A 13,207-nucleotide genomic window follows, 5' to 3' on the forward strand; every position below is an offset into this window, starting at 1 on the left:
ATGCATTTTTTCCCCAGTGCCCAAATGCCCATCCCGTGTCAGAAATTTGCTGTCAAATACTTGCTTCCTATGTCCTTGGGATTGCATTTCTTTGATTGAAAATAAGAATTTGTTCTTAACCAACTTACCTAGATAAATAAAGGTAAAATACAATTTGTTGCATCCTCGTCTCCTTCTCAAAACCCATTGCATGAGAAGGTCAGAGGTCCCCCCCTTTTAATCGAGGCGGCGAGAGGACATGAGAAATGAAGGAAACGCAATAGAGATTCTCCTCGTTTCATCCATTCCTCACCTCCCGCTCAAAGCATATTGGGCTCCAACGCACTTTAAAGGAGAAGCAAGGAGTAGAGGAAACAATAAATGTGATGTCTAGTTCACACACACACACACACACACACACACACACACACACACACACACACACACACACACACACACACACACACACACACACACACACACACACACACACACACACACACACACACACACACACACACACACACACACACACACACACACACACAAAGCTTGAAGTGGACTGATGAGTGATTTCATTATTGTTAATGCTTTGACGGAACCCAATGTATTATATTATTGTAAGAAATTATTTTATGAACTATTTAAAAAAAGCTGCTGATGATCTTTTTCATTCTTCTGGAAGGTTTAGCATGGCTATAAATGATAGAGAAGTTGACTAAAGCAAACAGACCCAACTACTAGGCATAACAAAAAAATGACATGTATATGTTGTTGTTGTTGCTAGGCGTTATGGTCTCATTGTGCCCATCTAAACTCTTATTCCTGTAACTATACATGTGAAACTGCAAGAAAATCACATTTCAACATACAGCACCAGTAAAAGGTTGACACCTACTCATTCAAGGGTTTTTATTTATATGTACTATTTTTGACATTGTGGAATAATAGTGAAGACATAAAAACTATGAAACATAGAATCATGTAGTAACCAAAAAAAGTAAACATTCAAATAGATTTTATATTTGAGATTCTTCAAAGTGGACACCCTTTGACTTGATGACAGCTTTGCACACTCTTGGCATTCTCTCAACCAGCTTCACCTGGAATGCTTTTCCAACAGTCTTGAAGGAGTTACCACATATGCTACGCACTTGTTGGCTGCTTGTCCAACTCATCCCAAACCATCTCAATTGGGTTGAGGTCGGGTGATTGTGGAGGCCAGGTCATCTGATGCAGTACTCCATCACTCTCCTTCTTGGTCAAATAGCCCTTCACACCCTGGAGGTATGTTGGGTTATTGTCCTGTTGAAAAACAAAAATGATAGTCCCACTAAGCGCAAACCAGATGGGATGGCGTATCACTGCAGAATGCTGTGGTAGCCATGCTGGTTAAGTGTGCATTGAATTCTAAATAAATCACAGACAGTGTCACCAGCAAAGCACCCCCACACCATCAAACCACCTCCTCCATGCTTCACGGTGGGAACCACACATGCGGAGATCTGTTCACCTCCGAGTATCAGACACGCAGGTTAGAACCAAAAATCTCTCATTTGGACTCCTCTGACCAAAGGACAGATTTCCACCATGTCCATTGCTTGTGTTTCTTGGCCCAAGCAAGTCTCATCATCTTATTGGTGTCCTTTAACTTCTTTGGGGTAGGATTTTCACATTCGGATGAAAAGCATGCCCAGAGTAAACTTCCTGCTACTCAGGCCCAGAAGCTAATATATGCATATTATTAGTAGTATTGGATAGAAAACACTGAAGTTTCTAAAAATGTTTGAATGAGGTCTGAGTAAAACAGAACTCATATGGCAGGTGAAAACCTGAGAAAAAAATCCAACTAGGAAGTGGGAAATCTGAGGTTTGTAGGTTTGAGTCTTAGCCTATCCAATATATAGTGTCTGTGGGGTCATATTGCACTTCCTAAGGCTTCCACTAGATGTCAACAGTCTTTAGAACCTTGTTTCAGGCTTCTACTGTGAAGTGGGGGAGAATGAGAGCTGATTGAGTCATGGGTCTGCCAGAAGGCCATGTGCTCAGTCTGTGAGCGTTAGCTCTGTTCCTAAAGACAAAGGAATTCTCCAGTTGAAACATTATTGAAGATTTATGATAAAAACATCCTGAAGATTGATTATGTACATCGTTTCACATGTTTCTACGAACTGAAATATAACTTTTTTGACTTTGTCTGGACCTAGTGCCTGCGCATTTGGACTACTGTACTAAATGCGAGCAAAAAGGAGAAATTTGGACATAAATTTAGGAATTTAATTGAACAAAACTATCATTTATTGTGGAACTGGGATTCCTGGGAGTGCATTCTGATGAAGATCATCAAAGGTAAGTGAATATTTATAAATGATATTTCTGACTTTTGTTGACTCCATAACATGGCGGCTATCTGTATTGCTTGTTTTGGTCTCTGAGCGCTGTACTCAGATTATTCCATGGTGTGCTTTTTCTGTAAAGATTTTTTTTTAAATCTGACACAGCGGTTGCATTACGGAGAAGTATATCTTTAATTCCATGCATAAGTTGTATTTTCATCAACATTTATGATGAGTATTTCCGTAAATTGACGTGGCTCTCTGCACTTTCACTGGATGTTTTGGAGGCAAAACATAACACGCCAAAGTAAACTGAGATTTTTGGATATAAATATTCACTTTATCGAACAAACAATTATGTATTGTGTAACATGAAGTCCCATGAGTGCCATCTGATGAAGATCAAAGGTTAGTGATTAATTCTCTCCATTTCTGCTTTTTGTGACTCCTCTCTTTGGCTGGAAAAATGGCTGTGTTTTTTTGTGACTATGTACTGACCTAACATAATCGCATGGTATGCTTTTGTCGTGAAGCCTTTTTGAAAATCGGACAATGTGGTGGGATTAACAAGTTTCTTTAAAATGGTGTATAATACATGCATGTTTGAGGAATTTGAATTATGAGATTTGTTTGAATTTGGCGCCCTGCACTTTCACAGGATGTTGGTCAGGTGGGACGTTAGCGGTATCTTTGCAGCAATTCGACCATGAAGGCCTGATTCACGCAGTCTCCTCTGAACAGTTGATATTGAAATGTGTCTGTTACTTGAACTCTGAAGCATTTATTTTGGGCTGCATTTTCTGATGCTGGTAACTAATGAACTAATCCTCTGCAACAGAACTTTTTTACTTAACCTTTAACTAAGCAAGTCAGTTAAAAACAAATTCTTATTGACAATGACATCCTACCCCAGACAACACTGGGACAATTGTGCGCCGCCCTATGGAACTCCCAATCACGGCCGGAAGGGATACAGCCTGGATTCTAAACAGGGACTGTAGTGACAGCTCTTGCACTGAGATGCAGTGCCTTAGACCACTGCGCCACTCGGGAGCCCTGGGTCATCTTTTCTGTGGCGGTCCTCATTTGACACTGCACTTATACTTTTTAAAAGTTCTTGAAATTTCTCATGTCCTAAAGTAATGGACTATCGTTTCTCTTTGCTTATTTGAGCTGTTCTTGCCATAATATGGACTTGGTCTTTTACCAAACAGGGCGATCTTCTGTATACCACCCCTACCTTGTCACTACACATCCGATTGGCTCAAATGCATTAACCTGTTAAGGTATAGGGGGCAGCATTTTCAGTTTTGGATAAATAGCGTGCCCAATTTCAATTTCCTGCCAGGAATATAAGATATGCATATTATTCATAGATTTGGATAGAAAACACTGACGTTTCTAAAACTGTTTGAATCATGTCTGTGAGTAACAGAACTTAGGTAGCAGGCAAAACCCAGAGGACTAACTGTTCAGATTTCATTTTTTTTGCCTCCGACTGTTCCCTGAGTTGTCATTGCCATGGGATATTTCTTAGAAACCCGTTTTCAGTTCCTACCGCTTTCATTGGATGTCACCAGTCTTTGTAATTTGGTTGAGGTTATTCATTTGTGCAATGAAGAAGAAGCGCATCCATGAACAACGTTACACTATTGAGAGTTGCGCAAGACCTAAAAAGGAGCATGGTTTGCTTACTTCCTGTATTGAAAACAGATTGCGCCATCTACAATTTGATCGATTATTAACGTTTAAAAATACCTAAAGTTGTATTACAAAAGTAGCTTGAAATATTTTGGCAAAGTTTATAGGCAACTTTTTAAATATTTTGCGCTTTTTGGAAGCTGTTTTTTTCTGGATCAAACACGTCAAATAAATGGACATTTGGATATATATGGACGGAATTAATCAAACAAAAGGACCAATTGTGATGTTTATGCGACATATTGGAGTGCCAACAAAAGAAGCTCGTCAAAGGTAATGCATTTCTTTATATTTTATTTCAGCGTTTTGTGTAGCGCCTGCAGGGTTGAAATATGCTACTCTTTGTTGACATTGTGCTGTCATCAGATAATAGCTTCTTATGTTTTAGCCGAAAAGCCTTTTTAAAATCTGACATGTTGGCTGGATTCACAACAAGTGTAGCTTTAATAGAGTATCTTATATGTGTGATTTAATGAAAGTTTGATTTTTATATAATTTTTGGAATTTGCCGCGCTGCATTTTCCCAGTTTTTTTCCCCAGGTGGGACGCAACCGTCCCCTATACCATAAGAAGTTGAGGAAAGAAATACCACAAATTAACTTTTAATCTGTTTGGAATAGGGGGCAGCATTTTCACATTTGGATGAAAAGCGTGCCCAGAGTAAACTTCCTGCAACTCAGGCCCAGAAGCTAATATATGCATATTATTAGTAGTATTGGATAGGAAAAAAACCTGTTTGAATGATGTCTGAGTATAACAGAACTCGTATGGCAGGTGAAAACCTGAGAAAAAAATCCAACCAGGAAGTGGGAAATCTGAGGTTTGTAGGTTTTCAACTCATTGCCTTTCGAATATACAGTGTCTATGGGGTCATATTGCACTTCCTAATGCTTCCACTAGATGTCAACAGTCTTTAGAACCCTGTTTGAGGCTTCTACAGTGAAGTGGGGGCAAATGAGAGCTGATTCAACCAGAGGTCTGCCAGAGTGGCAGGAGCTGATCACGCGCGTACACGTGAGAGCGACCTGCGTTCCATTGAAATTCTAAAGACAAAGGAATTCTCTGGTTGGAACATTGAAGATTTATGATAAAAAATACCATAAAGATTGATTCTATACATCTTTTGACATGTTTCTATGAACTGTAATATAACTTTTTGAACTTTTCATCTGAACTTTCGCTTGGACTTGCCTCGTGAGTTTGATTTGTTTACTAAACGCGCTAAACGCGCTAACAAAAAAGGTATTTGGACATAAATGGACTTAATCGAACAAAACAAACTTATTGTGGAACTGGGATTCCTGGAAGTGCATTCCGATGAAGATCAAAGGTAAGTGAATATTTATAACGCTATTCCTGACTTTTGTTGACTCCACAACATGGCTTGTTTGTGTCTGAGCGCTGAAGTCAGATTATTGCATGGTTTCAGTTTTTTTCCGTTCCTTTTTTAAAATCTGACACAGCGGTTGCATTGAGAAGTATATCTATAATTCTGTGCATAATACTTGTATCTTTTAGCAATGTTTATTGCTATTTCTGTAAATTCATGTAGCTCTGAAAATTTGCCGGATATTTTCGAGGCACAACATTACTGACCATAAAGCACCAATATAAAACAGATTTTTGGATATAAATATGAAATTTATCGAACAAAACAAACATGTATTGGTTAACATGAAGTCCTATGAGTGCCATCTGATGATAATCAAAGGTTAGTGATACATTCTCTCTATGTCTGCTTTTTGTGACTCCTCTCTTTTGCTGGATGTGTTTGTGACTAGGCTCTGACCTAACATAATCATATGGTGTGCTTTAGCTGTAAAGCCTTTTGAAATCGGTCATGATGGGTAGATTAACAAGAAGTAAAGCTTTAATTTGGTGTATTGCACTTGTGAATGTATGGAAGTTACATTTGTAAAAAATATTTTTGAATTTCGCGCTCTGCCTTTTCAGTGGAATGTTGTCACTGAAAACGGAAACCCTAGCCGTAAGAAGTTAAGGCACACCAGTTAATTGAAATGCATTCCAGGTGACTACTTCAAGAAGCCAGTTGAGAGAACACCAAGAGTGTGCAAAGCTGTCAAGGCAAAGGGTAGCTACTTTGAAGAATCTCAAATATATTTTTGTCTAACCCATTTTTGGTTAAATGATTGTGTTATTTCATAGTTTTGATGTCTTCACTATTATTCTACAATGTAGTAAATAGTAAAAAATAAAAACTCCTGAATGAGTAGGTGTCCAAACTTGACTGGTACTGTATATCAAACCAATTTGAAATTTAGACACCGATGTCACACATTGGCCCCTTTATTTATAGAAATACCCATATACAGCAGTCACGATAACAGATGAAAACTCTCGGATGGTAGAAGGGTCAACATTTGACCATGAGGTATTCCAAGACGGGTGAACAATAGGTTGAGACTTGCACTGCGCTAGATTCTGCACACCATTTGTTGTTGATGAAGAGACATACCCCTCCTCCTCTGGATTTCCTTTAATCCAATGTCCTGTTCACTCGGGAATGGATAATCCATCAAGTTGGAAAGCCACGGGGGAATCTTGTCCCGAAACCCATGTTTCAGAAAACAGACTTCAACAGAATGGAGGGAAGTGGTGGCTGGTTTTCCCTTAGCATTAGTCTCACCAGGACGCTGCTCTCCTGCCTCTTTTTAACCCACATTTCCTCTTGGGTAGCCTGAAGACTGGGTTGGAGGTACACAAAGAACCCAAAGCAGATGAGTCGATGTCAGAATTGAAGTCAGAAACTGACGATCTGATGTCCAAAAGTTCTTGTCGATCATAAGAACTGATAGCCGATACATTCCGTAAAGAAGATAAACACCAAAAGGAATCACAAAATAGCAGTTGTTTCGGAGCTCGCAAGACAGCAACCATACAGTGCCAGCTTAAAACACAAACCAGCCCAGTAATGTTATGTCTCTGTGTGGCAACCCCCCTCTCCTGGCCCCATGGACTCACCTGCCGGATTCTGCATCCTAGTCACCATCTGGTTGGGTCCACCGGGCCGCACCAGAGAGGGGTCAGGGAGGGGACCATCTGTAGGAGTGCAGAGGTGAGAAGATGGAGATAAGGAAGAGAGGATGTCTTGCTGTTATCGCACTATAAAGGCAACTAGACTCAGCAATGGGACGAGTTATGTCCGAGCAGATGGTCAGGTGGCCAGAACATAATTATACAAATTTGTACCCACCAAAATGACCACAAGTCCCAAACTAAAACGTATTTGAAAATAACATCATACCTTGATTACATTGAGACACAAAATAGCTCTTTATTTGTAGAAATACTTCAAACATATTTCCTGAATTAATCTAATTTTGCTGAATTCTTGGCGATTTAGTATTTTTATGTCCCAAAACTGTTCTGTAAAATTACATGTTTTTTTATTTATTTAAATTTTACCTTTATTTAACCAGGCAAGTCAGTTAAGAACACATTCTTATTTTCAATGACGGCCTGGGAACAGTGGGTTAACTGCCTGTTCAGGGGCAGAACGACAGATTTGTACCTTGTCAGCTCGGGGGTTTGAACTCACAACCTTCCGGTTACTAGTCCAACGCTCTAACCACTAGGCTACCCTGCCCTGATGTAGACATCAACATACCCTGCTTTTGGAGCCGCGTTCGCCTTTTCTCCTCCAATTCCTTTTGGATCTTATAGATCTTCTCAGCCAACAGGTGGTAGTACTCCGCCTGGGAAGAGGAATCAGAAATTAAGAAAGCGTGAAGGAGACAGTGAGGTAAATGAAGGTTAGAGAGAGAATGATAGAAGAGGGATCATTTTGAGAAAGGGAAATTGTGTAAAGGAGAGGGGGAAAATTATAACATAGGAATAGACAAAACAATACAGTAGTTTATTTTTATTCCAGGCAGTATGGTCTGAAGTTGGTCCCACACTCAGAAATTCAGTAAAATAGCATCTTTACTCAGTGTAGCAGCTTACCCTGCTGTTGGCTGACTCATACATGTCCCCCTCCACCTTTCTAGCATACGCCACCAGGTTCTCCATCCGCCGGTCTTTTAGAGCAGCGGGGTCCGGGGTCGGGAAGATAGCTTGCACCCTACACAGAGAAACAGACATTATGGAAACTGGGGGTGGATATGTGAACGAGAGTACGATGTAAAGCAAATTTCAGTAAAAACAAACCCTTTTTATCTTTTATTTTGTTCCACTGAGATAATCCTTCTAGAGGAAAGTTAGAAGAGATAGAGCAGCAAAGTGTGTTGTAAGCGGACTGAATCACAGCTTGCTGTGTCTTAGCTGGTTGACAGTGGTGAACGTGATGAGTGTTTGTCAGTCTGTTTTCTATAGTTGTATGCTGCATAGATCAGAGGATGTGAGTTTACTGTGAAACTGTGGCCTGTTTATGCCAATTGCCACACTCCCTCAAAACTTGACACATCTGTGTTGTGACAAAACGGCACATTTTACAGTGACCTTTGGTCCCCAGCACTAGGTGCACCTGTGTAATGATTGTGCTGCTTAAATCAGCTTCTTGATATGCCACACCTGTCAAGCGGCTAGATAATCTCGGCAAAGGAGAATTCTCACTAACAGAGATGTAAACTAAATTTAGCACAAAAGTTGAAGAATATGCTTTGAGTGTGGGATCTTCAATTTCAGCTCATGAAACAAATACAATTTTATTGGTCACATTCAGAAGATTAGCAGTTCCCTCTGCTGTTTCCTGAAGTCCATGATCATCTCCCTTGTTTTGTTGAAGTTGAGTGAGAGGTCATTTTCCTGGCACCACACTCCCAGAGCCGTCACCCACTCTCTGTAGGCGGTCTCGTCATCGTTGGTAATCAAGCCTACTACTGTTGAGTAGTCTGCAAACTTGATGATCAAGTTGGAGGCGTACATGGCCACGCAGTCATGGGTGAACAGGGAGTACAGGAGGGGGCTGAGTCATGCACCCTTATAGTCAATAAACATAATTCTTACATAGGTATTCCGCTTGTCCAGGTGGAACCAAGACATAACATGTTGCGTTTAAATTTTTGTTTAGTGTATTGACTAAATGCCTAGCAACTAAATTGTCCAATATTCTTAGTGGTGGCAAAGCATTGGGCATGGCCAATGGCATGAACTTCCGACCCCAAAAAATATAGGCCCTCTTGGCCGCAGAGACACTGTTGCAGTTTAAAGCTTTTTTTCCTGCAATTCTTCACATTTTGCCATGTCCTTATACATGGCATGAGCCATCTGAGTGACTCAAATATTATAAAAATCAATGGGGTCCCCATGCCATGACATTTGTTTTAGGTTCTCCCAGAGTCCAGTTTTTATTTAGGTGATTGTTAGTTCTAAGATAACAAACATCTCCTTTATCTTTTCTACATACTTTATATCTGGTTTAAGTCTTTTTTTAAATTTATTTAAAAGGACACCGATAAGGTTACCGTTCTAAAAAGTATTACATTTAATTTATTAAAAAATTTGACCACTGGCGTATCGCAGTTTCCCTGTAACCCCCAGTACCTTACAGGTTGTCCCGTGTGGTTGGTCCTTTTGGCAGTAGGAATATGACAATATTTCCACAGGAAAGTACAATTACATAAACTTTCCAAAGTGCTGGTAGTGAATTCAGATTTCTATCACCTGAAGCATGTGCACAAGTTAACACCTGCACAAGACTCAAGACATCCTTGCCGAGCTCGTGCACATGTTCCATGGTTCTGAGCAGGCGTCAGGTGATAGAAAACAAAAAGCACTACCAGCGCACATTCCTAGCACCAAAAGGACCAACCGCACAGACAACCAGTGAAGTATGTTAAAATATAATTCTATTCAACATTTTGGCTTGTAGTAGTCTGCCGGTGTAGAATACAATGCAATTCAAAGTCAGGTTTCTAGGCAAGCTCTCTCCCAGCTTGGTGGTGTCTATTAAATGGCAAATACAGACAGTCCACCCTCAAAACACTACAATAATAGGGACTGTTTCATTCTGCAGTGAGTGTACAATCTATTGCTACAGTTGAAGCCTACATACACCTTAGCTAAATGCATTTAAACTCAGTTTCACAATTCCTGACATTTAATCCTTGTAAAAATGTCCATCTTAGGATCACCGCTTTATTTTAAGAATGTGAAATGTCAGAATAAGAGAATGATTTATTTCAGCTTTTATTTATTTCATCACATTCCCAGTGGGTCAGAAGTTTCCATACACTCAATTAGTATTTGGTAGCATTGCCTTTAAAATTGTTTTACTTGGGTCAAACATTTTGGGAAGCCTTCCACAATAAGTTGGATGAATTTTGGCCCATTCCTCCTGACAGAGTTGGTGTAACGGAGTCAGGTTTGTAGGCCTCCTTTCACGCACACGCTTTTCTGTTCTGCCCACAAACTTTCTATAGGATTGAGGTCAGGGCTTTGTGATGGCAATGCCAATACCTGGACTTCGTTGTCCTTAAGCCATTTGTCCACAAGTTTGGAAGTATGCTTGGGGTCATTGTCCATTTGGAAGATCCATTTGTGACCAAGCTTTAAATTCCTGACTGATGTCTTGAGATGTTGCTTCAATATATCCACTAATTTCCTTCAAGATGCCATCTATTTTGTGAAGTGTACCAGTCCCTCCTGCAGCAAAGCACCCACACAACATGATGCTGCCAACCCGTGCTTCACGGTTGAGATGGTGTTCTTTGGCTTGCAAACTCCCCCCTTTTCCTCCAAACATAATGGTCATCGTGGCCAAACAGTTCTATTTTTGTTTCATCAGACCAGAGGACATTTCTTCAAAAAGTTTGATGTTTGCAACTGCACATGGGGGGGGGGGGGGGGCAAAGCATAGTCTGGCATTTTTTAATGGCGGTTTTGGAGCAGTGGCTTCTTCCCTGCTGAGCAGCTTTTCGATATAGGACTTCTTTAACTGTGGATATAAATACTTTTGTAACTGTTTCCTCCAGCATTTTCACAAGGTCCTTTGCTGTGCTTCTGGGAATGATTTGCACTTTTTGCACCAAGGTATGTTCATCTCTTGGAGACAGAACGCGGCTCCTTCCTGAGCGGTATGACGGCTGAGTGGTCCCATGGTGTTTATACTTGTGTACTATTGTTTGTACAGATGAACATGGTACCTTCCGGCGTTTGGAAATTGCTTCCAAGGATGAACCAGACTTCTGGAGGTCTGCAATTTTTTTATGGAGTCTTGCCTGATTTGAATTTCCCATGGATGTCAAGCAAAAGAGGCACCAAGTTTCAAGGTAGGCCTTGAAATACATCCACACCTCCAATTATGTCAATTAGCTTATCAAAAGCCATGACATGATTTTCTGGAATTTTCCAAGCTGTTTAAAGGCAGTCAACTTAGTGTATGTAAACTTCTGACCCACTGGAATTGTGACACGGTGAATTATAAGTGAAATAATCTGTCTGTAAACAATTGTTGGAAAAATTACTTGTGTCATGCGCAAAGTAGATGTCCTAACCGACTTGCCAAAACTATAGTTTGTTCACAAGAAGTTTGCGGAATGGTTGAAAAACAAGTTAATGACTACAGTATGTAAACTTCCGACTTCAACTGTATATAATATATTTAGCTACCATTTATAAACCTTGTAAAAAAAAAATACAAATCAAATAGCCTATCAATTAGGAAAAATTAGTCTCAGGCACAATCTACATTGAACTCAACAGGTTGCCTGGCTAATAGCCCACACAAAAGGGCTGCAATATTTAAAGTATATTAAATTCAACTTGAGACTACCATGATCTCATGAAGTCCTTTTTTGAACTGTTTTCACCACAGCCTGTAGGTCCAGGTCCACTGCCAAACTGTTTTCTATACTGCTTATTGGCAACCCAGACAGTCTTTCCCGAGATAGTGTGCATTGTGTCAATTGCGCTACACACAGTCTTGAATGATGCATGCCAAGATACAGTGAATTCGGAAACTATGACCCCTTGACCTTCTCCACATCGTTTCGTTACAGCCTTATCCTAAAACGGATTTTAAAAAACATATTCCTTAATCTACAACCCAATAACCCATAATGACAAAGCAACACAGGGTTTTAGAAATGTTTGCAAATTTATATAAAAATAAAAAATCTAAATCGCATTTACATAAGTATTCAAATTTCACTCACTACTTGGTTGAAGCACCTTATACAGCATTTACAGACTCTGGTATTATCTCCCCAAATACATTATTTTCTGCAGATCCTCTCAAGCTCTGTCAGGTTGAATGCAGCACAGCTATTTTAAAGACTCTCCAAAGATGTCCGATGGGGTTCAACTCCGGGCTTTGGCTGGACCCCTCAAGGATTTTCAGAGACTTGTCCCGAAGACACTCCTGTGTTGTCTTGGATTTCGTTGTCCTGCTGGAAGGTGAACAGTCGCCCCAGTCTGAGGTCCCGAGTGCTCCGTAGCAGGTTTTCTTCAAGGATCTCTGTACTTTGCGCCGTTCATCTTTCCCTGAATCCTGACTAGTCTCCCAGTCCCTGCTGCTGAAAAACATTCCCACAGCATGATGCTGTCACCACCATTCTTCACTGTAGGGATGGTGCCAGGTTTCCTCCAGTCGTGGCACTTGGCATTCAGCCTAAAGAGTTCAATCTTGGTTTCATCAGACCAAAGAATCTTGTTTCTCATGGTCAGAGTTCTTTGGGCAAACTCCAAGCGGTCTGTCATGTGCCTTTTACTTAGGAGTGGCTTCGTCTGGCCACTCTGCCATAAAGGCCTAATTGGTGGAGTGCTGCAGAGATGGTTGTCCTTCTGGAAGGTTCTCCCATCTCTGAGGAACTCTGGAGCTCTGTCAGAGTTATCATCAGGTCCTTGGTCACCTCCCTGGCCAAGGCCCTTCTCCCCCGATTGCACCGGAGCTCAATTTCGAGTCTCATCACTTCGGGTCTGAATAAAAAAGTTTAGGTATAAATTTGCATACAATTCTAAAAAAAACTGTTTTTGCTTTGTCATTCTGGGGATTGTGTGTAGATTGATGAGGAACATTTTTATTTAATCAATTTGAATACGGCTGTAACGTAACAAAATATGTAAAGAGTCTAGGGGACTGAATACTTTCTGAATGCACTGTATACCAGAGATAAGGGACTGTTGATATTGCAACCACAACTCAAATGCAGATTCACCAGTATGAACAAAATCGCAAACTGCTTGTTTTGTTCAACCCCTCAAGAGCAGTTGTCAGCTAAATATGATAT

The 13,207-nt window shown here is 40.4% G+C and overlaps 1 protein-coding gene across 3 annotated transcripts in view; it reads right to left on the reverse strand.

Moving 5' to 3' along the window:
- The window catches only part of LOC124040150 (histone acetyltransferase p300-like), a 50,424-nt gene that overhangs the window by 22,871 nt on the left and 14,346 nt on the right, over nucleotides 1–13,207 (reverse strand). For all 3 annotated transcript variants that reach the window (XR_006839690.1, XM_046357053.1, XM_046357054.1), the window contains exons 9-11: nucleotides 7,983–8,100; nucleotides 7,645–7,732; nucleotides 6,999–7,076 (exon numbers count right to left, since the gene is read on the reverse strand). Coding sequence is in view for 2 of the 3 variants with exons in the window: in XM_046357053.1 (XP_046213009.1) it covers nucleotides 6,999–7,076; nucleotides 7,645–7,732; nucleotides 7,983–8,100 (284 nt within the window). In the remaining variant the exon portion in view is untranslated. The remainder of the gene's footprint in view (nucleotides 1–6,998; nucleotides 7,077–7,644; nucleotides 7,733–7,982; nucleotides 8,101–13,207) is intronic.

The sequence above is a fragment of the Oncorhynchus gorbuscha genome, linkage group LG07, assembly GCF_021184085.1.
Source record: "Oncorhynchus gorbuscha isolate QuinsamMale2020 ecotype Even-year linkage group LG07, OgorEven_v1.0, whole genome shotgun sequence".
Taxonomy (NCBI): domain Eukaryota; kingdom Metazoa; phylum Chordata; class Actinopteri; order Salmoniformes; family Salmonidae; genus Oncorhynchus; species Oncorhynchus gorbuscha.